The sequence below is a fragment of the Haemorhous mexicanus genome, chromosome 2 (assembly GCF_027477595.1).
Source record: "Haemorhous mexicanus isolate bHaeMex1 chromosome 2, bHaeMex1.pri, whole genome shotgun sequence".
Lineage (NCBI taxonomy): Eukaryota > Metazoa > Chordata > Aves > Passeriformes > Fringillidae > Haemorhous > Haemorhous mexicanus.
This window is the reverse complement of record NC_082342.1, coordinates 117,514,497-117,541,061: the sequence shown is the minus strand read 5'-3', so window position 1 is coordinate 117,541,061 and position 26,565 is coordinate 117,514,497. Positions and strand designations below refer to the sequence as shown.

The 26,565-nt window shown below is 45.6% G+C and overlaps 1 protein-coding gene across 1 annotated transcript; it reads right to left on the bottom strand.

Annotated features, from left to right (window-relative positions):
* Positions 1–5,118: 5,118 nt before the first annotated feature.
* On the bottom strand, positions 5,119–9,000 carry LOC132324313 (trefoil factor 1-like). The gene is made up of 4 exons (XM_059840400.1): positions 8,867–9,000; positions 7,785–7,931; positions 6,295–6,444; positions 5,119–5,350 (listed from the first exon to the last, which is right to left on the bottom strand). Exons 1-4 carry the CDS (start codon positions 8,946–8,948, stop codon positions 5,343–5,345), a joined length of 387 nt encoding a protein of 128 aa, XP_059696383.1. The 5' UTR covers positions 8,949–9,000; the 3' UTR covers positions 5,119–5,342.
* Positions 9,001–26,565: the final 17,565 nt, after the last annotated feature.

Genomic DNA, 26,565 nt, shown 5'->3' with positions numbered 1-26,565 from the left:
CCTGCAAGGACCCTTCAAGGGCCTCTCTTTGTCTGGTGGCTTTTTTTGAAGGGGATTTCTGGGTGCCACAGTGGGTGTGCAAAGGGGGATCACAAAGCACAAGGTGAACAGAAACTCTGCTCTCCAGCAGAAAAGCACTTTGTTTTCTTTCCCCATGGTACATGGAAATTTTATGAAATGAAGTTATATGAAGTGGAAAATGGGAAAATTTCACCATTCACTGGCAGGGGAAGGAGCACCCAGGATGGCAAACACTGGAAAAAAGGAGCATCCTCTTCCACAGCCCCTGAGTGCTACCCAGCTGCTTCTGGAGCCTGAATGCATTCTGTGTTGTATCACAAATATTTTACAGCAAAGCCTGTTTGTCTGGCTGGTTTTTTCTGGTCTCATTGTGTACCAGGTGAATGTGCTGGGACAGAGACCATCCACAGATGGGAGCTGGGCAGCTCACATTCAAATACCAGCACTGGCAGCTTTCAAATGCTTCAGAAGAAGGCTCAGATGAGGGGAAAAAGCCTGCAGAGTAATAATGGACTCTTCTGCCCTGAGAGGACTGTTGTTTCTGGCAGAGAGCTGCTTGGAAAAATCACCTGAGAGCTTCTGAAACTCTCACCTGAACTTTTTTCCTAAGGAAGGTTTAGCAGCCATCACCCCAGAGTAGTGAATTTTCATTTTTGGGCTCAGTCTGGCAGTGAGAGCAACCTTGAAAACTGAATCTGGGTCTGGAGATCATCATTCTGTGTGGGTCAACACGGGGAGCCAGGCTTGGCTCTTGTGTTTTATTTTCTGTTCTCCAAGCTGTTTAATGGCATTGTGGATGAGTTTTTACTCTTTAGCCAGTAGCTCACACAGAGACCTGAGGCAGCACCGTGTGTGATTTAGCTGCTCTCAGCAGAGGGAGATTTCAGTTCCCATATTCTTTTCCACTTCAGTTTAGCACCTTGTCTGAAATCTTTCTTTTGAAGTCGAGCTTTGCCAGAGGAGGTGTGTGACACTGTAGCAGGATCCGTGCCCTGGAGTCATTTGGGAATGGCACCTGAAGGAAGTGGTACATTTAAAAAAACACCTTTTTTGGAGGTGTTTGCAGTGAAATCCCGTGTTCACATGGCTACAGGTTTGTTCTTTGTTGCTAGCACCCACCTGCTCTGAGCTCCTTGTCTGTCCTAGTTTTAGTTTTCTCCCCTGTTGGTTCTCCCTGACAGCCAAACACAGCTTTCCTGATTACCTCCAAATGAACGATTTCCCAGACCTTTCCCTTGGTGACAACTGCTTTAAAAGCCAGCAGAACATCTTCACTCACTGCAGCACCATTGCAATCAATCTGCAATGTCAAACATGCTCTGCTCAGCCTTTATTAGAAGCTGGAGCCGTGGTGGCACTCAGCTGCCGTGGTTGGAGTTTGGGACTGTTGGGTATTTGGGATTTTCAAGGTCACTCACTGCGTAATGGCCCCATCAGCACAAAGCCTTTGTGCCACAAATTGACACAAATGGGTTCCTGCAGCACCTTGGCTGATGAAAATCACAACGCTGACCCACTTTTTGCCCCTTCAGAAAAATATTCAGAACTTTGTTTACTTATTGTGAGAAATGCCAAACACTTGTTTTTAAAATTTTAAAAGTTTAATAGGAATAAAATGGTTATAAAAATAGCAATATAATTACAGTAATAATAATTTGGACAATTTGGATTAGGACAATATGAGACAATAAAAACAAAGAGTTACAGACAGTCCAGGTACCTCTTTCTGGGCAAAATAAGCCCAAAAAAGGACCCACGTTAACAGAGGATTAACCCTTAAAAGCAACAGCCCCTTGCATATTCATACACCTCATACATGATGCATAAATTCCATTCATACACAGGATTCTGTCTGGGCAGTGTCAGCTTCTTCCTCTTAATCCTGACGGCATCTTCAGGGCTGAGCAAGGCAGGAAGAAGTTCATTTCTTCTGATAAGAGAGCAATAAATTCTCTTTCTCTGAAAGATTTAGGTGTCCTGTGGCTGCTGTCTCACTGCAAGACCTTTCTTTAAATAAAGTATCTTACATAGCATAGTTTCTATTTTAACCTTATGTTATAACCTAAAACTATATTTAGCACACTACTTAAGCAAATGAATACAGCATAACTTTCTAACATAACACACATAAAATTCATTATAATATTTGCAAAAAGCCAATCATAAAACACGCATTTCTCACCCTTATTCATCACTCAGTGCATGGCAATGGGGCTGTGCAGAGCTGCAGATACAAAGGGTGAGTTCACTCAAGGCCTTTTCTCTCTGAGGCTGTAAATGAGGCCCATGGACACTGACTCAGGTGAGGGCAGCCCTCAGGAGAGGAAGGTCCCTCCTTTTGTAGGACCTACATCTCTGCAGGTCCTGCACACTCCTTTTTGGTGTGCACTCCTGTTTTGGGATCTCACCTTGCTCTGCCTTGGCTCTGCCTGTCATCTTCAAACCCTCAGCAGCTGCAGCTTCCACTCTGTTTCTGCCAGCTTTATTTTCTCACCAAAAATGTTCCTTTTTCGAATTCTAGGCAGTTCTTTTCAGGTTCATTTGTGTGGGTGTTGATAACAGTCTACCTAGAGAGAACTTGAGCTCTTCCTGTGAGAAACAGCTACTCACTTTTCATAGTTTAGGAAGGTTTATTAAACCTTATCAAAAATACAACAGAAGAATGAATAAAGAAAAAAGGTTACAGTGCTGGGAGCAAAAGATTTTCCCCGCCATGTGCTCAGCCCCCTCACAATGGAGGGTTTTTCCTTTTTAACCCTTTAACCCCTCCCAAAGTTCTGTCCATCAAGCCCTTCTTCACTGTCCAGGGGTGGAGATCTCCTCCTCAAATCCAGATTGGAGTTCAGATGTCACCATAGTGACAAGCCAGCCCTCCCAGATGTCCCAACTCCTGTTGTCCCTCGATAACCACATGAGGGGGTACAACACCACCATAAATCTATAAAAAACTTTTCTTAACCTATATCCATGATATTTGTCTGTAAATTGTGAGAGTCAATCATTGCATTACTCATCTATGACATTCCTGAAGGTAAACTCCCAGAACTGACATCATCCCTTTGGACTGAGTGATGATGGCATATCCTTAGGTAATGACTGTTGGTGCTGTGAGCAGCTAACTCTGATTTATAACCTCACCCCAGTGCTGGCTGAGCTCTTGGGAATTCTGGCTCATGGCTCATGAACGTGGTTCATGGTTTTTGCAGGTGACATCATGTCCAGGGATGATGCTGGGGGCACTTGGTCTGCTCAGCCTGGAGAAGGGGAGGCTGAGGGGAGACCTCACTGCAGCTACAGCTTCCTCACAGGGGCAGAGGAGGGGCAGGCACTGATCTCTGCTCTGTGGTGACACTGACAGGACTTGGGGAAATGGCCTGAAGTTGTGTCAGGGCAGGTTTAGGTTGGGTATTAGGAAAGGTTCCTCCCCCAGAGGGTGGCTGGGCACTGAGCAGGCTCCCCAGGGCAGTGGTCACAGCACCAGCCTGACAGAGCTCAAGGGGTGTTTGAACAACTCTCAGGCACATGGTGGGATTCCAGGGGCTGTGCAGGGCCAAAAGTTGGACTTGATTTTTGTGGGTCCCTCCCAGCTCAGCATTTTCTGTGATTCTTTGGAACACCTCCAAAGACCTTCAGCACACTGCCCTGTTCATGGCTCATATTACAACAGGTGATGTTGGGTAACATGGGCAACATGAATATGGACCACATTCAAATCATCTTATTGATTCTGTTAGACATGGTTTATGAATGACTCCTTTTTTACCTGCCTGGATAAACTTACTCACCACTAAAGTGGGCAGGGGTAAATCAAACCTCCAAGGAGGCAGGAAAAGAGGAAGATTTGTACAGTGGGGGTGGTGAAAGGCTGCAACAGGTTGCTCAGAGAGGTGAAAAATCCCTGGAAAACTTCAAGGACAGATTGGATGGGGCTAGGAGCAATGTGATCCAGTAGAAGATGTCCTTGCTCACTGCAGGGGGGTTGGATTAGACGAGCTTTAAGGTCCCTGCAAATAAACCATTCTATGGCTCTGTGATTCAGTGTCCCCATCTTTTCCTCTCTCCTTGCAGCACAGCCCTGTACTGTGGGATTCACACTCTCCAAACCTGAGAGAAGCAGTGAGAGAAGCAGAGAAGAGAATTACCAAATCCCTTCAGGTAAACAATCTTCCATCATGCATTCCACTTGTGCACAAACACAGGAGCAGCAAATGAGGTAAGAATTGTTCTGATCACTCTCTTCCCTGCCTCTCTCAGGCTCAGAGAGTGTGAATCCCACACTGTAGAGCTGCTCTCCCCTGCTGAGCCCTGAGCACAGTGTGCTGCTGCAGCACTCTCAGGGTCCCCACTTTTTTCCCAGCACTGCTCTCAGAGGCTCTTTATTGAGCTCTCACTCAGCTGAAGCAGGGAAGCACTCGAGTCTGTGCTGAGCATTAAACACTCCCAGGAGAAAGCAGCCACACTCAACAGGAGTTTCTCCTGTGTCTGGTGAGACACAGCAGCTCCACTTCAGGTTTAGGCCAGAGCTGGGTGCTTTTAGTTTTTATTATTTTTTATTTTATTTTATTTATTTTTATTTTTTAATTTTATTTTATTTATTTTATTTATTTTTATTTTTTTTAATTTTATTTTTTATTTTATTTTATTTTCAAATGCAGCCTCTGTGCTGCTTTCAGTGCTGCAGAGACATTTCCTGAGTGTGTCCTGTGGGACCTGCTTGTGGTGAGCCCCAGGGACAGGGAGATGCAGAGAGCAGGAGGTGTTTGAGTCAGACCAGCTATCAAAGGCAGCCTTCCCTATGTCTCAAGGGGAAATTAAAGCCCAAACCCACAGCTAAATCTATATAAAGGCAAACTCTGAATATTTCCAGCATTCAGAAGGACGGGTGGCCGGTGTGATGCCAGCTGACAAATTCAAGCAGTCACTTGCAAGTGTGAAGAGTAACTATCACAAAAAGCTGAGTGCTGTGCTCCTTTTGGAAGCACTGGTGCCTGCTCCCTCATCAGCAGGTTGCTGACATGCCAAATTTCCTGGGAAACGGAGAAATGCACAGCTTTTAAATAGAAACAGCAAAAAACCAAAAAAAAAACCCCTCACAAGTTGTGTTGTACTTGTTTTATTACAGTGAAAACCTGTGCAGTGCTAGCCTACAGAGAGAATAAAAGCTACCAGTAACTTTTCATCATTAAGGAGTCAATCCCAGATAAAAAACCAGCCTAGAAATCATGGCTGTTGCAAAATATAAAGTCTGAGCTGGGACCTCTGTCTGTCCTTCTGTTGGAGTAGATCCAAAGATTGCAAAGTTCTCGATGGAAGTTCCTCCTTTAACAAGCTGGGGAGGAAAGGAGGAGAAGCAGATTAAGGGGCATGTTTTCTCCATAAATCACACAAAGAATCTAGGAAGAGTTTGCCTCAATGTAGGACATCCAAAAGGCCATTTTTTAGCCATCTTGACCGACCCCCATACATAGATATATTTGCCAATTATGATCCAGTAAAACCAAATGATGGTGACTTGTGTGTAGTACAGAACACAGGGTGGCTGAGGCTATTGGTTATTAAATATGCTGAAAGGTCAGTCCTAACTAAAACAAAGTTAGCTGGGGATCAGAAATTTCTGTGAGTTTCTCCCCACATTTCTAAAGCAAAGCCTTTTATCTCTCATGATAAGGTGGATGTGAGCTGGGGGGCTGCACCTCTCTTCTGGGATTAGCTGGGCTCTTAAGCTCACATTGCCCACCAAGCCCTGGCTCAGATGCATCAGCAGCACCCCACCCTCCGTACAAAAAGCTGTTTTTTAGGGTTTAGCCCCCTTTTTGTGCTCACACCTTTAGGATTCCCTGGCTGGCACAGCATTTCTGTAAGTTTCACCCCACGTTTCCAAAGCAAAACCTTTTATCTCTCATGATAAGGTGGATGTGACTGCACCTCTCTTCTGGGATTAGCTGGGGTCTTAAACTCACATTGCCCACAAACCCTGGCTCAGATGCATCAGCAGCAGCCCACTCTTTGTACAAGAAGCTGTTTTTTAGGGTTTAGCCCCCTTTTTGTGCTCACACCCTTAGGATTCTCTGTCTGGCACAGCACACCAAGCCTGAGCAGAGCAGGGACACTGCCACTCCCTGTACAAGAAGTTGTTTTTTTGGGTTTAGCCATCTTTTTGTGCTCACACCTTTAGGATTCTCTGTCTGGCACAGCACACCAGGCCTGGGCAGAGCAGGGACACTGCCAGGAGCACCCAGAGGGACACGGGGGACATCTCCAGAGGGACATTACCTTCCTCCACGACGCGGTGGTAGAAGCACCAGGGGACACCGGCGGGGTGTGCCCTGAAGCAGCAGCCCTTCCTTGTGCAATCCCTGGCCTTGATGCCAGGGTAGCCACAGTTTATCCTGGTGTAGGGATCGTTGGGACACACTTTCTTCACTGTGTAAAGCAAAAAAAACCCCAACAAAACAAAGGAAGGAAGGAGAATGTGTTACTTCGTGCTCTGTCTGCCCGGTGACATAATTCAAAATAAAAGGCAGGGCAAAAAGATGAGGTCACTGGGAAGATGGGATGGCCATGATGACCTCCTCTGAAACAATTTCAACCAGCAGATTCACCCAAATCCTCACCCAGCCTCCTAGGCAAACTAAATGCCAAAAGGTGATGAGTTGCTGCTGTGCCCCAGGGATAAGGGGAGGCAAAATTCACCCCTGGAAGTGTCTGGCAGCAGCCCATCCTAAAAGCAGCACTGGGGTGAAAAGTCCTGTGTCTCCTGCAGTGGGAACACTCACACTGGCCTCAGAGCAGGTATGCCCACCACCTGACCCCGTGCTAACCCCAGAGCAGCCTGGCTAACACAGGGAAAGGACCACCCAGCCCTCCCTGCACGCCAGCTGAAGGTACAGAAAGGAAATAAGTGTTTTAGGAGGAAACCACAGCTCTTCCAGGCACTTCAAGCTAAAATCCCAAGTAAAGAGATTATACCACCCAGCTTGAATACTTCAGTTTTCCTCTCCTGGAGCAGTTCTGCTCAGAAAAGCAATTCTATGAGAATGCCACCCTAAGTTGCTGCTGCTTGTTTTTTAAGGTTTACAAGAATTGCAAGCAATGCTCAAAAGCCAAACTATTTTTTTCTACTGTAATTCTGATCCCTGTTGACTAATTCCATTTTATATGGGGTTCTTCTGTTGGGTAACAGTGCCTTTGCACCCTCATTTCCTTTCATGTCACCTGTGCACTGCTGAGACTGCCCTGAAGTTCTCCTAAGAAGGAGTTGTGCAGCCAGCCCAGCAAATGTAGCTCACACTGAGTTAATTAACACAGCTAATTACACTCCATTACTTAACACAGTTATGTAAAATATACAGCTAATCCTAGAAAGACTAAGAGAGCAGCTCTTATCCTCTCTGAGAAAATAAGGGTAAAAAATAGCAGCAGGATGCTGACAGGTGTAACCACACAGCAAACCCACTCAAATAAGTGCTGAGTACCCCTTGCTACCCATGGACAAGGCCACAAATGACACTGAAATGTCTCTAATTAATCAGCACAGGTTGTTTGACAACTAGAAGCCTGAAGGAAGAGGAAATAAATTGTGTGAAGAGGATGAGGCAGGAGTCTGACAGGGCTCAACTTTGCATTTTGCTGCCCCTGGTCTCCTAACAGAGGTTTGTGCCCTCGTTTCTGGCCTAAGGAGAAAAGCAGAACTGCTCCCTGGCTGTACACATTTCTGGGTAATCAAACACGAGGTAAATCAGTGTTTCTGGCAGAGATATTACCTTTCTTTGGTTTGGGGTTGTAGCACCAGGGCACGCTGGGGACGGAGGCGTTGAAGCAGCACCCGATTTTCTTGCACTCTGCTGCTGAGATCCCTGGGTAGCCACAGTTTGTCCTCTCCCTGGGAAGCATTTTACACTGGCATTTTGCTGTTCAGGACAGAAGGAACAAGTTACAGGTGTCAGTTTGCACACTTGTCATGGAGGGGTGCTTATCAGAGGCTCACTGGGAGCAATGCTCTTCCCCTAGATGCTTTCCATCTTTTCAGTCCCCTGCTAAGACCACAGCCTGAGTGCTTTAAAAGTTGCTTTTACACCACTACCAGCTTTGGTCAGGGCTGTACATCACATTTTGAGGGTCTGTGGTCTCCTTTGCAGCCAAGCCAGCCCAGCACAGTGGGGTTTGTGGGCTTCAAATTGACCACATCAAATGGGAAATCCCAAAAACTTCAAATATTAGGCTATTAAATCTTTGCTGCTTTGCCCATCTCATGTGAAGTGGAAAAAACTTAAAGGTCCAGTGGATATTCAAACAGGTGTAAAGATACAAAATCTTTGCAATGTTATAAGACAGAGGATGATGTGCAAATAGCTGCAGCTATGCTTCTAACATTTTAAGTCATTTGCACAGTCAGCTACAACCAAGAAATTCTGGAGCTGTCCTCCAGCTGTCATTGAGTGACTTGCTTTCCACTTCTGGGGCTGTCTACATGACTTGCCTTTAATGAGGAGGCAGATAAACTCCTTTAAAACTGCACTCACGTGGCAAAGCAGCATAAACCAAATGTCAGAAGAAAGTTTGGACAGAGCTGGCTCCAGTTCCAGCCCTGGTCCTGTTCTAGTGACCACCTCTGCCTTTGCAGCTGGCTCCTGGTTCTCCCAACAACCCAAGAGTCCAGCTGCAGTCTTTCTTTGCTATTGATCTCTCTGATAAAAACTAAAAAGTAGGCTCCACTTTGGGGATAAGCAGCAGCCCAGAAAGCCATTTGCTGTCTGCTCTGCCAAAGCTGGCAGGCTCTGGCTGCACTCGGTGGGATGAGGGTCCCACACGTACCTGGAGGGCAGCAGCACATGGAGGTACTTACTTGGAGGTGCAACTCCCTCTGCCAGGCTGCTGAGGGCTATGATGAGGGTGATGGAGAGTGCACAGAGCACCTTGAGATCCATGGCTCTTGCAGGAGGAGAGGTGCTGCCTTCCCTGGAAGCCCCAGGTTTTATGTGCTCCTGGTGTTTGCCCAGCCAGCTCTGATAACATTGTTCCCTCTGAAGCTTCACCCAGAAGGTTGGGTTTTCTTCTGTTTGCTTAGGAAGTGTTGCCATGCATATTTTGATATCCCAGAGATAAATTTCTGGGCTCCCAGGAGCTATTGATCACATATCTGTTACGTGCCTATAGATCCATATTTATTACATGATCCCAAAATCAAATGGATGCTGCTGGTGCCTCTGGCTGCCAGAGGCTCTGGCTCTGAGTGCCAGACTTCATTGTGCTCTGTTTTCATTGCCTTAAGAGTATTTTAAGTCTCTAGGCAGTTTTTTTTTTGCCAGTCACTACTGAAAAACACGTACATATATTTTCTACTCAGTGTATCTTTTCTGCCTTGATTTTTCCCTGCCCTTAAGGTTTTGGTTATGCTTGCTCTGAATCAAGTGAGGGAGAAGGGCTGGAGCTCTGATACCTCCAAGCTTCAGGAGAGCCCTGTGCACCTGAAAAGATACATAAACATGGAAAATGGAAGGTGTGGCTGAGAAATACTGAGCACATAAGGCCCCTGGTGGGGATTTAGGAAAAGAGGGTAAGAGCAGGGAAAAAACCAAACCCCAAAAGCCCCAGAGGTCCAACAGCAAAAGACACAAGAGAAGAACTGAGAGCTTCTGCATGATCTCAGTCTGCCCCACGGGTGCTGTGCTTACCCAGGCATCAGTCCTGAGTGTCCCAGCTTTATTTTGGAGTTGCTGCCCTGTGCAAGGTCCTGTTCCAGAGGTGCCACCACAGGGGCTGTCCCCACCCCCTCTGCCTGATCCCCAGAGCAGAGCAGCACTTCCCCACCCAACCAACACCACCTGCCATGTGTTTTGCCAGAACCAAACTTCTGAAGCACCGTGTTTGACCTAATAATTTCCTGATTGCTTTTTTCCTGGTTTCAAAGGTGGCCTCCCAGGCAGCCTTTGGGTTGTTTTGGCACAACAGGCCTTGGGACTTGGACTGCTGAAGGCTTTTAGCTTCCTTTTGGACAATTTCCTACCATTTACTGTAACATTTCCTAACTTCTGGGTACTTGTCAACTATTAAAAACCATCAGAGCAGGGCCAGGGAGGGGAGAGAAGCAGCAGGATGGTGGAATCACCTCCCCACAAGAGGCACCTGCAGAGCAGGCAGGGGAGGCTGCAGCCCCTTGGGTGCTCTGCAGCATCACTTTTCCTATGGAAAAACCACCAGGTGACCCTTCCTGTTCATCTCCAAAACAAAGAGATCCAATGCACTTTATGCATCTTTGACTATTATATATGAATTAGTTTTGTGCATCTTTCCATTACAAAGCTCAAAGTGAGAACTTTCAGCCTCTATGGTTGTGTGTTGGAGGAAGTTTATTTGTTGAAAAGTATTTCCAGCAAAGTGGGAAGGATTTTGTCCTACAAGTGAAAAAATTATAAGGTTCTTTTCCTTAAAGGTGAACTTATTCAATACTTTATGAACTCTATTTATATCCATTCCTATTTAAGCCATGGGAGGCATTTCTCATTGACAGCCACTATTGATAAATTAGATATTTTGCAGTGATAGCAAATCAGATATTTTGTGTGTCCTCCATGTCACAAGAGCCCAGGCTGCAGGCAGGAGAGGGAGATGGAGCAGAAGAGGCAGAAGAGGCAGAGGGAGCTGCTGCAGCTCCATCACTCAGCAGCTGGGATCACACTTTTCACCTCCATCACTCAGAGAATACGGACTGAAAACTTTAAAATCCATTTTTCCCCCGATGTGCAAAGGTCCACCACGATGCCTTGTGCAGAGAAATCATGGGGAGCTTTTGCAGAACCTGGGAGATGGGCAGTGAGGGTGGCTGCAGGAGGAAAGCAGCAATCCCGAGGGGGACTATGGAATTCTCAGTAGATTATCAGCCCATCGTGTGAGTCAGCTGAAACTGCAGATAAGGTTTGTCCCTCCTGCTCCTTTCTGGACATTAATTAAGCCCTTATCTGCTGGCTGTCACCCCTTGGGCCCGATCCCAGCTGCGGGCACAAAGGCAAACCTGGCCCCGAGCTCTCGCTGCGGAAAGAGCGTTTGATTGGCATCTCAGAGCAAACACAGCACGGGGAATGAGCTGCCTGCCTTCTGCCAGGGGGTTACTTAAAGATCTTTAATATGTGTATATAGCAAAGCCTTGAAATTATCTGGGGTTTCCCTGTAAATGTGTTTCCTTCTGTGAGGCCGGCACCAGCCTGAAGCTTTCTGTAACTCTGTGAGGGATCTCAGGCTCATGGCCAGGAGGGCTTTGGAGGGTTCCTTCCTCCTCTCCAGGCTCCTTCCTCCTCTCCAGGCTCCTTCCTCTTCTCCAGGCTCCTCCCTCCTCTCCAGGCTCCCTGTCCTCCTGTCAAAACCCAAAACATTCCTCTGGCTGCCCTAGAAGGCTCGAGACCCCAGCAGGGAGCTCAAAGACCTTAGCACAAAAACACCTGTGCCTTCGATTTAAACCCATGGAAACAATTCCCAGCTTTGTGGGAAGAGTTACAAACCACAAAAGTTTGAATAGAATGTGAGTGAATTTATCACAAAGTAAAAATGTAGAATTTTGAGGTTTTAGAATGGGGTTCAAGAAGCAAAATAAAAGAATCTTCTGTCCTTCTTCATCGTCTTCTTCTTCTTCTTCTTCTTCTTCTTCTTCTTCTTCTTCTTCTTCTTCTTCTTCTTCTTCTTCTTCTTCTTCTTCTTCATCGTCTTCTTCTTCGTCTTCTTCTTCGTCTTCTTCGTCTTCTTCTTCTTCTTCTTGTCCTCCATCTTCTGTGGTGGTGCTCACAGGGGTGCCAGGATGAGGGAAGAGATGAGAATCTTGACTCCACATTTCAGAAGGCTGATTTATTATTTTATGAAATATATATTATATTAAAACTATACAAAAAGAAGAAAGGATTTCATCAGAAGGCTTGAAAGGAATAGAAAAGAATGGAAGGATAATAAAATCTTGTGACTGACCAGAGAGTCTGAGACAGCTGGACTGTGATTGGCCATTAATTAGAAACAACCACATGAGACCAATCACAGATGCACCTCTTGCATTCCACAGCAGCAGAGAATTATTGTTGACATTTCATTTCTGAGGCCTCTCAGCTTCTCAGGAGAAAAAATCTTAGCAAAAAGATTTTTCATAAAATATGTCTGTGACAATCTTCTGCTGTGATGGTGACATTTTTAGGTTAGTTTAAAGTAGAGACAAACTGCCTCACATAAGTAATAATATTAGAAAATGATTGTAAATGAAGTACACATAGTTTTTAGCATAAAAAGCTAACACCACCCCAAGGGCAGGCAGTGTGCCTCAACCCAACCTGCTGGACAGACCTCATTGAGTCAAAAAAAAAAGTATTAGATGAGAAAATAAACAACCTTAAAAACCAAAGCTGAAGAATCTCGACTTCTTCATCAGTGACAGAGCTGTGAAAAAAGATTCTTTAATACCTCAAAAGCCATTCCAGCAACACCAAACCCAAGATCCTCCTTCCTCATCCTCCCCTGGCCCCTTTCAGCTGCACTGTGGTGCTCTCATTTCCTTCCCAGCAAGGAGAAACCACAGCTGGATCTTGCTGTGGATTGGTGGCAGCCTGCAACTCTTTATTCTCCTAATCCAGAATTTTTGAAGGATAAGGGTGGGGTTTTTTAAAATTTCTTTTCACTTAAAATAACAAGCAAACAGTACAACTTTGATTTTCATCCTAAAGGGAGTGTTTTGCCCTGAAGGGAATTTCTTTTTGTGGTAACTCTTAGTTTGGGTGCTGAAGAAATCTGTCACTGGGCCAATATCACTGCTTGTGAGCCCACAAAGTCAATCCCAAGTTTTTAGTGGTCTCTAAAATAAATCATCATAACAGAGAAAAAGATCAGTGGCAAAGGAGAGGGGTGTCTGCAATTTGCTCCTTCCAGCTGTGTGAGCACGGAAAAGTATTGAGTTGGCACAGGAGATTCCTCAAAGCAGGACAATATCTGTCTGTCTGAGGGGTCAAAACCAGAGGAAACATCTTCATTTTGGAAATGGACAGTTCAAAATAACCCCTGAGACCCATGGCTTTGATAAAGATCCCTACCACAGATGTATTCGTGCAGTTGTCAAAATCAGCTTGAACTTTGTGAGTTCAAACTCCTTCAGGGGAATTTTTTCTAGGAATATGTCATTTCTGCAAACCATAGACAGTGCTGGAAGAGGACTTTTGTCACATTTCTGTGGCAAACATCCTTGCCCAAGGTGAAAAGAAAGATTTAATTACTGAAGTGAATCCAATGTGTAACTCAGAGCTGAGTCAGATCTAAAAGCCTGAATTTCAGCATCTGATACACCACAAAAAGGTCTGATTGTGACTGCAGAGCCCAGTGCCAGTTCAGAAATACCATCTGAGCCAGCAATTCTCCCTAATGCTTCTGGGATCTCCAAGCAGTCCATGATCTCAGCATTGCCATCATTTTCTGAGAGCACCAAAATAACCTGAGAAAATCCTTATCATTCCTGAAATGAGGTGGGGATGAGCCTGTGGAGAAGAGGACACAGTGGCTGGAGCCAGCCAAGCAGGGAAATATGTGTTTTGTTTCTTTTCTAGACCCCATCAGATTTGTAATGAAAGGAAGAAACCCCTGAGAAATGCAGATCTGGTTCAAAAAGTGGCCACTGAAAGGTCTTGTTATGATGATGGTTATGATGCATTCCAGTTTGCCATGCCACAGGCAATGAGGGAGGCCAAATCCTGACCTACAAGCATCTAAAAAGGGAAAAACAAATCAAGAAGACTCATTAAATTGGGCTTAAAGGGAGAGTAAACTGTGTGAGATGTTGGCAACAGCAGGGTGCTATTGAAAGGCACAATATGAAAAACTCAGTAAATATTTACCATCGAGCCCAAAAATATGAGAAGGATGTCCTCAGGCACACATATAGACCCAGAATGATTAAATGAGAGAGTAAAGGAAGCTACTAGAAGAAAAAAACCCTTCTTTTTTTTCAGAGTAAAATAAAGAAAACAGAAAAAAATACTGTAGGGAAGTAAATTCAGAAAGAGGTAAACAATTTCAGAGAGGAGACAAAGGTCAGAAATCACAGAGGAGAGGAGGGGATTTTTGCTCAAGATACTCATAAATGATCAGGAGAGCTTGGTGAATAATGAAGCAATGAATATGCTGATGATTCAGAATTATTTTTCATATTTTTCAAAGTTCAACTAGCTGAACAGGGGTGGAAATATTTTACAAGATTGACTGGGTGATAAATGGTAAATGAAATAAAAGTGCAAGGAGGAAGAGTAACCTAAGTGTATAATCACCAAGATGGGCTGCAAATCAGCTGCTGTCACTCACAGAACTTCCCATCCCTGTGCATGTGCCAGCTGAATATTCAGAGTGAAAAAAAGGCAAATTGCTTTCAGCAGTTGTTAGGAAGGGAGTACAAAGGAGAAAACACAATTCTGGTTCAGTCCCAGTCCCTTTGTGACGTTCTGGCTGCCCTGGGTTAAAAAGGAGACAGTGTAATTAGAGAGATGCTGAGAAAAGCCCTCTGGCTCATGAGAGCAGTGAGCTATGGAAAAATGTTTTGAAGACAGTAGGGATCTCAGAAACTCAGTCATCCCAGTCCAGATGGGGAAATTTTCTCCAGGACAAAAACAAGCAGAGGACAGGGTGGTTTTCACTGCAGGGAGAGGTTTTGAGGGTTCCTGCAGAGTTATGCTGAGACCTTTGCAGCCCAAGAGGCTCACAAACCATCTGAAAGAGGAGGTGAGAGGGTAAAATCTGTTGGTGACACAGAATTTCAGTGGCAGTGAAAATATGAGGCAGCTGCGCTGATGGATTGTGCAAAATGGAATGACTGCAGGGCTGGATGTGTGTGAAACACCTGCTCACTTTGAAAATTTAAAAAGGTTTATTAAACCTAAACAAAAATACAACAAAGGACTGCATAAGGAAAAAGCTGCAGTGCTGGGAACTGCCCCTCATGCACACCACATGTCCTGCTCATCTTCAAGCTGGATGCTCAGTCTTTTATACCCCTGGGGGTTGCATCAGCCAGCCCTGGCCCCTCCCAAAGTCTGTCAGTCAGCTCTGCTTTGCCATTTATCAGTGCAAACTGCTTTCTTGTCACTGGATTGGAGGTCAGGTGTTGCCATGCCTCACCCCCTAAGCACCCCCTGAGCTTTTCCATTCCCACCTGCCCCAGGTAAGGGACACCTGTGCAGCTTCTTTGTAGCTGTCCTAGACAGCCCAGGCTGTCTGATGGCAGCAATACAGGGGGGAAGGGAACTGTGGGGAGAACAGAGGGCATCTAAACTACAATAACATAACTGTACATCACTAAAGCTTTTCTTAATATTGACACAATAGTTATCTTTTAACTCTGAGAGCCAATCATCTCATTATCCACCTGTAACAGATGGCATGTGAGGCATCACATCTGGAAATGTGGAGTGATGCACACCTGGGAAAGGAGCAATCCCACCTTTTCAGCTCCAGCAAAGGACCCTGGGCAGGTTGTGCTCACTCAGGCCCCTGTGAGTGCAGGGTGAGGATGGCAGGAGCATGTGGAGGATAACAGACAGTTTGGAGAAAACACCAGCTCTGTGCTTAGCAACCGGGACAAAAGCAAGTGACAGATTAACAATTCTCAGGCAAGGAATTGAGAATCACAGATTTACCAAGTTTTTCCATTTTATAAACCCACTCTGTGTCTACTTTTTCATGCTGTGCTCTCAATCTCCAGCCTGTAAAAGGTCCCTGTAAAAGGGGACAGCAGGGTGGGACAGCATTCCCATCAGGAATATTTGTGTACACCAGGTCTCTCCAGCTCCAGACAGGTCACAGGAGGCACAGCCCATGGTCTCATCTAATATAAAAGTCTCAGTGGTAAGTTAGAAGCACATGAAGGAAGATGGTTCTTCACCAAGACAGGGATATGATGCAGTTCAGCTGTGGATGCCAAAACTTCCCACATGTCTGAAAAGCACCTGGATGAATTCATTGAACAGATACTGTTTGGGGCTGTAAAATCCCCAACCTGCACATCCATCTCGGGAAATGTCTAAACTGCAAATCCTTGGAGGCTGGAAGGGTATTTTTGGGAAAGTATCACTGCCTCTGCCTGGCTGGACTTGAGCAAAAGTTACCCTTCATTTCTCAGACTAAAACAACCAGAAAGCCTTCAATAAAATGATGGAGCAGGACTGGGAAATGAGAATAATGTGGTGTATGACTGGATCATCTTTTCTCCTTGTTGAAGTTTTCCTGTGAGCACCTGTAACTGGCTCAGGAAACTGGGCTAGGGAGGGGTTAATTTAGTTTGGCCAATCCCAGGATTTTATCATTGCATCTTTTGCTTTTCATCATTTCTCAGGGACATCTTTTCAGATCATCTAGTGAAAGTTTCGAGCTCAAAGCCAAGATAATCTAGTTTGGGTTTAATACTGAATCTGGTAAAAATGTCCTGGTTTGGAGAGTGGAAAATGCTGATGGGTGAAACTTCACAGATTACTCAGAAACTCACCAAAACCTGAAGCAAACCCACACCTGTGGAGTGGCTGTGATTCCCAGGAGAAAAGCCCAAATCCAGCACCAATTGTGACATGAAGAAAGTTTTTGGGTCTGTTCCCTTCCACAGTGACTGGTGGGAGGGAGGGAGGGAGGGATTCTTGCAGTGAAAGAGCAGCACTTGCCAGGGCTGAGCCAGCACCTCTCACTGCACACAGGGACAGGGACAGGGGTCACTGAGGTCACCCAGCAGCCCCAAACACTGATGTTCTGAGGGCAGTGGCATGGAACAGCTGATACATATTGCCCATATTGCATCTGGGAAAAAAGTGTATTTTATGATTGGCTTTTCTCAAATATTAAAATGAATTTTATGTGTGTTGTGTTAGAAAGTGATGCTGTATTAATTTGCTTAAGTAGTGTGTTAAATATAGTTTTAGGTTGTAGCATAAGGTTAAAACAGAAACTATGCAATGTAGGATACTTTATTTAAAGAAAGGACTTGCAGTGATATAGCAGCCATAGGACACCGAAATCTTTCAGAGAAAGAGAATTTATTGCCCCATTATCAGAAGAAATGAACTTCTTCCTGCCTTGCTCAGCCCTGAAGACGCCGTCAGGATTAAGAGGAAGGAGCTGACACTGACCAGACAGAATCCTGTGTTTGAATGGAATTTATGCATCATGTATGAGGTGTATGAATATGCAACAGGCTGTTACTTTTAAGGGTTAATCCTCTGTTAAGTGTGTCCTTTTTTGGGCTTATTTTGCCCAGAAAAGGTACCTGGACTGTCTGTAACTCTTTGTTCTTATTTTCTCATATTGTCCTAATTCAAACTGTGCAAATTATTATTACTGTAGTTATATTGCTATTTTTTAACCATTTTATTACTATTAAACTTTTAAAACTTTAAAAACAAGTGATTGGTGTTTTTCACACATCACTTTAGCATAATTCATTCATTAATGTCAGAGCAATTAGCAGTGTAAATAGGAGCAGGCAGGGGTCAGCAGCCATTCACCCTGCAGGCTAAAAGGAAATGTTACCCCTTTCGTTTTCTGGCAGTTTCTTAGAGCAGATTGAGAGCTCTGGGTTTCACCTCACATGTCAAGGACTGAATATTATTTGGGACACATGAGATATTAAAAAAAAGAAAAGAAGAATCCATGGCTCTCATTTGCTACTGTGGGAACAATGATGAAAACTTTGAAAACCAGGCAATGCAGACAAAGGGCTGCAAGGTTATTTCTGACACAAATAGCCAAAGAAATACAAATGAGAAATGCCTGAAATAGGAGAAGCAGGAGACTTAGGAAATAATAAGTGAGCCTAAGACCCTGTGTGGGAGGAAAAGGTCATTTCAGAGAAGTTTTGCCCTAGTGGTTTCAGAAGTGGGCAGTAAAAAGATATTGCCTGAACTGCTGCTGGTGAGGACTGGAAAGGCTGAGAGGGATGTGCAGTGTGACAAAGTCTGTGGAAGAATTGAGGTCAGAAAGTGACCTGGGCTGGCTCAACTGAGCTGATAGCAAAAATGACCAACAGAGCTGGCAGAGTGGAGTCGAGATTATTGCTGGTTTTAGCAAGTTTCACTTACTGCTCTTTTCATTGATGACTGTGAAGGGAGGACATATTGGCTAGGAAGTGTTTTTCTGCATCAATTAAATGTGGTTAAAAATAGAGGGAGAAATATTAAGCTCCAGTGTTAGCAAGAGTTGATATATGATGATTAGTGGAAGAGCTACTTCAGGGAAAAGTGTGTCTCTATTCAGTTCAGTTCTTCAAGGGATTTAACAAAACAGTAATAGAGAAAAGTAGAAAGTAGAAAGAAAAGAAGCAGAAATTTCAACAGAAAAAAGAAAGGCTAGCTATGAAATTCCTTTGAAATTCCCACTTTGAAGATTTTAAAGAGACTGGGCATACAAAATGAACTGTAAAGTTCTGGCAAGAATCAGAAAAGAAAGAAAATTTCTCTTGAGACAGGAAAATCTTAACAAGAATGTCTTATTTTACTGTGGTTTTTCCACAAAGAGTTACTGCAGGTGAGAGCATTGCAGAAGGCAGAGCTCAGCCTAGAGGAGCACACTGGAGGTTTCCAGCTGAGATGAAGGATGCCACAGCACAGGCAATGGCACCTGAGGCTGCCCTTGCTGTGTCCTGCTTACCTGGAGTGACCCCAGGAAAAGTGCTGCAGCCACTCTGATCTACAGCTGAGGAGCAAGAGCTGGATCAAATGCACCCAGCAGGACCAAAACACAGCTGCTAGAGCTGGCTGGGATCTCTCCAACACAAAGTTTTGTCAGGAGGAGTGGATTGAGGCAGAAACTTGATGCCTGCAAGGATTTCATTGGCAGAACAGCCCTTCCCCACCTGAAGGGGTTTTGGGATGGGACAAGCAAGAGAGGTCCTTGTCACATCAACAAAATCCATTTGCAACAGCTCCTGGGAGGGAAAATCCATCTGGGCTTTTAAAGGCACCAAAAAATCACACCTGGTTCATGAATTCCCTGAGTCTGGAAGAGCCAGCAGCTGGGAGGACACGAGAAGGGGACTCTTTCCCTCTTGCTGTGGCCAAAAGTGTGTCCAGGGCCCGAGGCAGCAAAGCTCTGCTGAAATGAGGGATGCAGGACTCCAGGCTGCTCTCCAAAATGCAGTTTCTTGTATCCAAGGGTTACAGCAGCCCAGGGTGGTGGGTGACAGAGCTGTGCCCACAGCTGTCAGCTCCAGCTGCAGGCAGGCCTGCAGACCCTTAGTTTAGGTTACAATGCATTATTTACTTTTCTTTGCTGAGCATCTTCATGCAGTAGAACCAATCTATCCCTTAACTTTTACCTATAGCCTGTCATAACTACTGTAATTACCAAATTCATGTCACTGCTCTCCAATCACTCACAATCAGTACATTACAGTTTAAGCTAGAAGATGTTTTTCAGTTTTCTTGCAGTGGAAAATTCTGAGACCTTTTTTCTACTTGCAACATTAGCTGACTTGTTTGCCTGTGCTCTCTTCCTCCTTGGTAAAAACATCTTCTTGTTTGGGGTGGGTAAGTCATAAAAACCCCTTCTAACTAACACACCCTTTGCCTCCTTGGTTGTCCAGTCAGACTGGCTCAGCAATTCTTTTCTTCTATATCAAAATTTGCTTCCATCTCTATTCCTTCTTCAGACTCCACATTTAAAAATCTTTCTGCTAAACATACATAGCTGTGAGACTTTCTTGCCAAACTTTCATCCTTCCCAACAACTTGCCAAGGATGTGACACTGCCTCAATCTTACCCACTCTCATAAGAAGTCCTAGCTCAGATCTTCAGGGCAAAGTGCAAGCCAGAAAACCTCTTTGTTAGTGAGAACACAAAGCTAGCTTGGTGCAAATAGCAGAGCAATCCAATGTTGATGATGAAAGATTTTGCTCACATTTTCTTTATATGTTAAACAAACAATGCAGTAGCCCAGGAGGGCTCTCACGTTGGATCACTGGGTTAAATCTGTCATTTGTAGCACAATAAAATGAATTGAAACATATTCAATGTGAATTCAAACATATTTCTGTCCACAGCAGCAAAACAGCAATTAATCCATGCCCATAAATACAGGGGGGGGAATGCTAATACTGCAGTAAACCAAGCAGCTTCCCTCTCTAATATATTGAGCTTTTCATAAATGAGACCTGAATTCTCAATGTCTCTCTGCTAATGGGAAAATTCTTAAAACCTAATTAAAAGGTCTCTATTCAATGGGCTGTGGAGAATTTATGGCAGGGGAACTGCCTGTGTCAGACAGATATGCTACTGATAGTCCTGTGGGAGATAATGATGAAGGGCTGCAAGGCAGAATGGAGAGGAAAAGGACCTGGGAGAGCAAAAATAACTGGGCAGCAGGATGGGCTTGGTTTCAGACAGCTGTGGTGGTGTGCAGGGAGGTTGGGGAAGGGATAGGGCTGGTGTGAGAAACAGCTACTCACTTTAAATTAGAAAGGTTTATTAAACCTTATCAAAAATACAACAAAAGACTGAATAGAGAAAACGGTTGTGGTGCTGGGAGCAAAGAATTTTCCCCACCATGTGCTCACCCACACAATGGAGGTTTTGCCTTTTTAACCCTTTAACCCCTCCCAAAATTCTGCCCATTGACTCCTTCTTCACTGACCAGTAGTGGAGTTTACTTCCTCAAATCCTGACTGGAGTTCAGATGTCACCATAGTGACAAGCCAGCCCTCCCAAATGTCCCAACCCTGGCTGCCCCTTGATAACAACACAAGGGGGTAAAAAACCCCACTTTCTTAACCTATATACCTGATACTTGTCTGTTAATTGTGAGAGTCAATCATCACATTACTCATCTATCACAGCTGGGGACATGCTGGTGTCAGCCCTAAAAATGTGCTGGTGACATCCAGAGGCTGTGGGAAAAGCCACTGAGGCTTCTGGAAGGGCAACAGCAGCAGCAGCATCTGAGAGGGAAAAGTGATGTGCTGAGAGCAGGCTTTGCCACTGGTGAGCTGCATGGAAACCTGCTGGATTCAGGGCAGTTCACAGCTCTTCTCATTTCACCAGCTGCATGGAAACCTGCTGGATTCAGGGCAGTTCACAGCTCTTCTCATTTCAGCAGCTGCATGGAAACCTGCATGGTGAGCTGCCTGGAAACCTGCTGGATTCAGGGCAGTTCACAGCTCTTCTCATTTCAGCAGCCACACAACAAACACTGCTTTTCTCCCAGAGTTAAACCAGTTTGCCCAAAGCTGGAACAGGCTCTGGCCCAGCATTACAGCATGTTCATGCCAGGCAGGTAAACAAAGGAAAGGAGCCCAGTTCTTTCACCAGCCCTGCCCCACTGGAAATGCTGAACTGGTGGCAAGTGTCCCCCTCCTGCACCTTTAGAAAGCCACTGTGTTAAATTCTGAGCTGGTCACCAGTGCAGAGCACAGGCCACAGCACTTTGCAGCCAAGGGTCTCTCACTGGAGATATTCCAGAGCCACCTGGACACAGTTCTGTGCTCTGGGATGCCCCTGCTTGGGCAGGGAGGAGGGACCAGGTGAGCCTGACCCATCCTGTGAAGGGCTTTGCATTGGCAGCACCCACTGAGGCCAGTGGGGTTTAATGACTAATGAACTAAACTATGAGTTTCTGCTTGTTGGAGCCCACTGTTCCTCTGCTGTACAAATGCTGTTTCTGGGTTTTGGTCCCAGCCTGGTTGGACTTTGTTTGGAGTGGTTCAAAACCTCTTTATTCACCTCCTCGATAACAAAGGAGAGGTTGGGAAATGTGGAGAACATGAGGCCCCTGTAAAAAAATGAGACTGATTTCTGAAGAACCCTTCCCTGCCTGCTGAATGTCCTCCTCCTTTGGCAGCAGGAGCAGCCAGTTCCACCTAATGCCCATTTAATTGTTTGCATTAAGAGGGGGAGAAGCTGAGAGGGGAATTGTGTGAGCCAGAATGAAGCCTTGGAAGTTGGGAGCCCCAGCCAGCTGCTCTCACCTGTGGGTTTCAGGATTGGGGCTTTTCCCCTCATTCTCCCCTCTAGCCTGGACTGGAGGTAAATCCCTGGCTCAGTCCCTTGGCCCCTTAAAGATATTTTTACTAAAATTGCATTAGCAGTAAGAAAAAAGTCCTGCCATTGATTTAGATTATTTGTTGCCACCTCTACAAGCCCTGCTGTTTGTGCTGGGATCTGTTCAGAGTGACTGTTATTTAGTAAATGCTTTGTTTGCTATTCCTAAGGGTAGTTCTATACAAACTTTGATTAGAACATTCCCTACCAGTTATGGGAGTGAACACACTGGTCAGGAATTTTTAGTCAGAGGTTTTCTTCCCGTGCTGGAACTAAACTTGGCCATTGTAACTGCATGATGTAACAAAATAATCACTACTGCAAGGCCTAATTTGGTGAATTTCTTGCTGTTACCTTGCTCTCAGAGGTTTGCCATGTTCAAAGCAAGTGATCCCTGCTGCTGGCCTTGGGGAGGCACAGAGCTGCAGAGGGTGTGAAAGGATGAGATACCCCCGGCTGAAATGCTCCTGAGAGATAGCTCCCAAACAGATTCCAGGTGAGAGGACAGCTGGGAAGGTCTTTAAAGGCCGACTTTGGCAATGAGGCTTTCTCCTTTTTTGAAGGAGCCTGTCTGGACATGGGAAGGTGAAATTGATTTGCTTTAGATGTCACCAGGGTCAGGGATCAGCCTGGCAGGAACATTTGGCTCCCATTCACATCAGGTGGGTCATCCTAGTGCCAACAGGACTTTTGGGGACTTTTCTGACCTCATTCCTTTCACCTTTTAATAGAAAGAAAGAAAACAAGTTTGGTTGTGTCCTTGGAGAGACCAATTCCTGTGCCATGGTGGCAGCAAAGGGGGTGAATGGGGACAGGATAAGGACAAAGGGCTTTGTGTGCTCCATCTGTCATCTTTATGATCCTCTAGGATATAAAAATGTGAGTCATCTGTCTGTGGGACTGATAGAGAGAAAATGAACCCTTAAATAATCTCTTCCTCTCTTTCTTCCTCTTTTGAGTTGGGTAAATCCAACAGGCTTTGTGCATACAGACCCCTACAAAGCAGATGTGCCTTACATCCTGTCCTTTATTAAAGTTTGGGTCTTTCCTGTCTTGAACTCATCCCTCTCTCATGCTACAGCTCAAAGGAAGGTGAGATTTAGGAGAAGGAAATAATTTTCTCTCAGCATCCTTTTACCTTTCTAGACATTTTAAATTAAAAATCTGCTCATGCCACAGTCAATGCTTGCTTTAACAGCTCCAGGGTTGCAGCACTGCAGGTTACCCCTCTGACTCCAAGTCCCCTGAAGCTCAGTGTGGGTCACTGATGGCTTGATGTGACTGTTCATGGTCACCAGGGAAAACAGCCCCATCCTAATGTTCCTGCTTGGGCTGGTGGATTTCAGCCTGGTTCCAGGAAAATGCTACAGGAACCCCAGACTGAGGTGGCCAGACCCTTTTCCACCTCCCTACACACCCCAGGAGGCAGCAGGGCTGTCCTGAGCCCCTCATTCCTGCTGGGTCAGTGTTTGATCCTGCAGGAACAAGGCTGGAATTGCTGGATCAGCCTCTTTCCCTGGTTTTGGGAGCCAGCCTTTTGCTCCTACCTCATTTTCCTCACAGGAGAGAGTCAGCCATCCCTCTCCTCAGGAAAGCAGCAGGATGAAAGCAGATTTCAGCAAGTTCTCTGCTTCAGCCCCTTGCCATCCAGCTAAACTCAGATGGTGTCTGTCCTCTCCAGTCCTCCATGACAAACATAAAAGTTAGCAAAACTGGATTTGAAATAATGAATTAATTAGGTTGGAAAAGACCTCTGAGATCGTAGAGTCCAAAAATTTCTCCTCCATGTGCTGTGGGGTGTGGTTAATTATTCAGAGTTGAAGTCATGGGAGTAAAACCCATCTGAACTGTGAGATCCCTGCAGGAGATGGGGAGGGATGGAGCCACAGCCCAGCACTTTTTGCCCCACTTTCCTGAAACCACAAGTGCCCAGGAATAAAGCAGCAGGAGTTCAGCTTTGAGTGGGCACAAGGAGGGCAGAACCAGCACCAGCCATGGCTGGACCCTGACCTGGGGCTGTCCCTTGTCTGGGGCTGTCCCTGACCTGGAGCAGCTGCACCTCTGGAGCCATCCTGAGGGCTGCATGGGAAGGGCTGGTAATTACAAATTCCATTTTTCCTCCAGCTTTCCTCTTCTTCAGCAATGCTGGGACAGGAATATGAAGGGATTAATTACCAGAGATAGAGGTCTTTATTTTTTCTTGACAAACTGAGCACGTTTGGGTATGCCCCAGTCCCTGAGTGCTGTCCCTCAGGGCTCAGTTTGGTTGTCTGCACCCTTGGTGCAGCTGCAATAGTCCATGGCATCTGCAGCACCCCTGGGAGCTGGACAGCACCACCCAGGACCTGGGGAATTTGCACCACACCCCAGGTGAGCATCCCAATCCATGCCCAGCCTCTCTGCCCTGCCCTGGTTCCTGTGCTCAGGTGGGACAATGCTGCTGGTTTAAAAGACTCCCATGACCCAGGGGTTCTAAAGGGACAAGTTTCCCACTTCTCCTCCCTCCCTCCATCAGCATCTGAGCCCTAGGCTTTAATTGATATTTTCTGGTTAATTTGTGTACTTAGTGACCTGGAGAAAGAGTTGTTTTCCTTTGGCTCAGGCCAGCACAGGATTACCCTGAGCTCCTACCCCTTTTCTTGCTCCCCAGCCATGCTCAGGAGATCTCTGCTGTGGGCACACACTGGCATTTGCCTCCCCAGTATCCCCAAGTGCCTCCTCCTGTGCCACAGCCCTGGAAGAAGGGACACCACAGCACAGGCTGTCCCCCGAAGGCTGCATGTCACAGATTCACAGACTGGTTTGGCTTGGAAACAACCTTAAAGATCATCTGGTTCCAACCCCCTGCCATGTCACAGGGTCCTGCTGTCAGCTTCTCCTTGGTCCCTCTGCTCCTGTCAGGGCCACCCCTGCCCTTGCCCTGGTGAGTAGCCAAACCTGCACCCAAAGTAGCCATGAGCTCAGGGCTGCACTGGCACTGAGAGCTGGCCCAGCCCAGGTCAGTCCTCTGAGCAAAGGGCTGCTCAGTGAAGTAGGTTATTGGCATGGACATATTCTATGAAAAATCCTTTTGCTAGGATCTTTTCTCCTGAGAAACCTCAGAAATGAAATGCAAACAATGATTATCTGCTGCTGTGGAATGCAAGAGGTGCATCTTTGATTGGTCTCATGTGGTTGTTCCTAATTAATGGACAATCACAGTCCAGCTGTCTCAGACTCTGGTCAGTCACAAGATTTTATTATCATTCCATTCTTTTCTATTCCTTTCAAGCCTTCTCATGAAATCCTTTCTTCTATTCTTTTGGTATAGTTATAACATATCATTTTCTTTTAATATAATTTATATCGTAAAATAATAAATCATCCTTCTGAAACATGGAGCCAAGGCTCTCAACTCTTCCCTCATCCTGGGACCCTGAAACACCACCACAGGTGATGGTCCTAGCCTGCTGTCAGAAGTAGAATATATTAATCTTCACACTTTAATGAGATTTTTTTTTTTTCTATTCAGAGCAGTCCCTCTGTATGCCTGCAGCCACACCGTTGCTGTGCAGGCTGGTGTGCCCCTGAACAGCACCCTGGGGGGTGCCTCTGCCTTCCCTGTGGGAACAGGCAGGGCTGGAAGCTGGAACCTCAGCTGTTCAAAGGTGTCAGCACAGGGCTCAGTGTGGGATCAGTGATGCCAGGGGACTGCGGGCAGGGCCAGGTGTAAGAGCTGAGATGAGGGATGCAGGACTCCAGGCTGCTCTCCAAAATGCAGTTTGTTGTATCCAAGAGTTACAGCAGCCCAGGGTGGTGGGTGACAGAGCTGTGCCCACAGCTGTCATCTCCAGCTGCAGGCAGGCCTGCAGACCCTTAGTTTAGGTTACAATGCATTATTTACTTTTCTTTGCTGAGCATCTTCATGCAGTAGAACCAATCTATCCCTTAACTTTTACCTATAGCCTGTCATAACTACTGTAATTACCAAATTCATGTCACTGCTCTCCAATCACTCACAGTCAGTACATTGCAGTTTAATCTAGAAGTTGTTTTTCAGTTTTCTTGCAGTGGAAAATTCTGAGACCTTTTTTCTACTTGCCACATTTGCTGACTTGTTTGCCTGTGCTCTCTTTCTGCTTGGTAAAAACATCTTCTTGTTTGAGGTGTTTGTCCTTTGCTCTAAGCCACAAAAACCCCTTCTAACTAACACACCCTTTGCCTCCTTGGTTATCCAGTAAGACTGGCTCAGCAATTCTTTTCTTCTATATCAAAATTTGCTTCCATCTCTATTCCTTCTTCAGATTCTGCATTCAAAAGTCTTTCTGCCAAGCACACATTCCTGTGAGACCTTCTTGCCAAGTTTTCATCCTTCCCAACAGCCAGGGACAGTCCATGGGACAGAGGAGGGTCCATGTGACAAGGGACTGTCCATGGGACAGAGGATGGTCCATGTAACAAAGGAGGGTCCATGGGACAGAGGAGGGTCCATGTGACAAAGGACTGTCCATGGGACAGAGGATGGCTCATGTGACAAGCAAAAGG

Coding starts and splice junctions, on each gene's coding strand:
- LOC132324313 (XM_059840400.1), bottom strand. CDS start 8,948: ATGGATCTCAAGGTGCTCTGTGCACTCTCCATCACCCTCATCATAGCC. Junction 7,932..8,866: donor AGAGGGAGTTGCACCTCCAA/GTAAGTACCTCC, acceptor TGTCCTGAACAG/CAAAATGCCAGTGTAAAATG. Junction 6,445..7,784: donor CAACCCCAAACCAAAGAAAG/GTAATATCTCTG, acceptor TGCTTTACACAG/TGAAGAAAGTGTGTCCCAAC.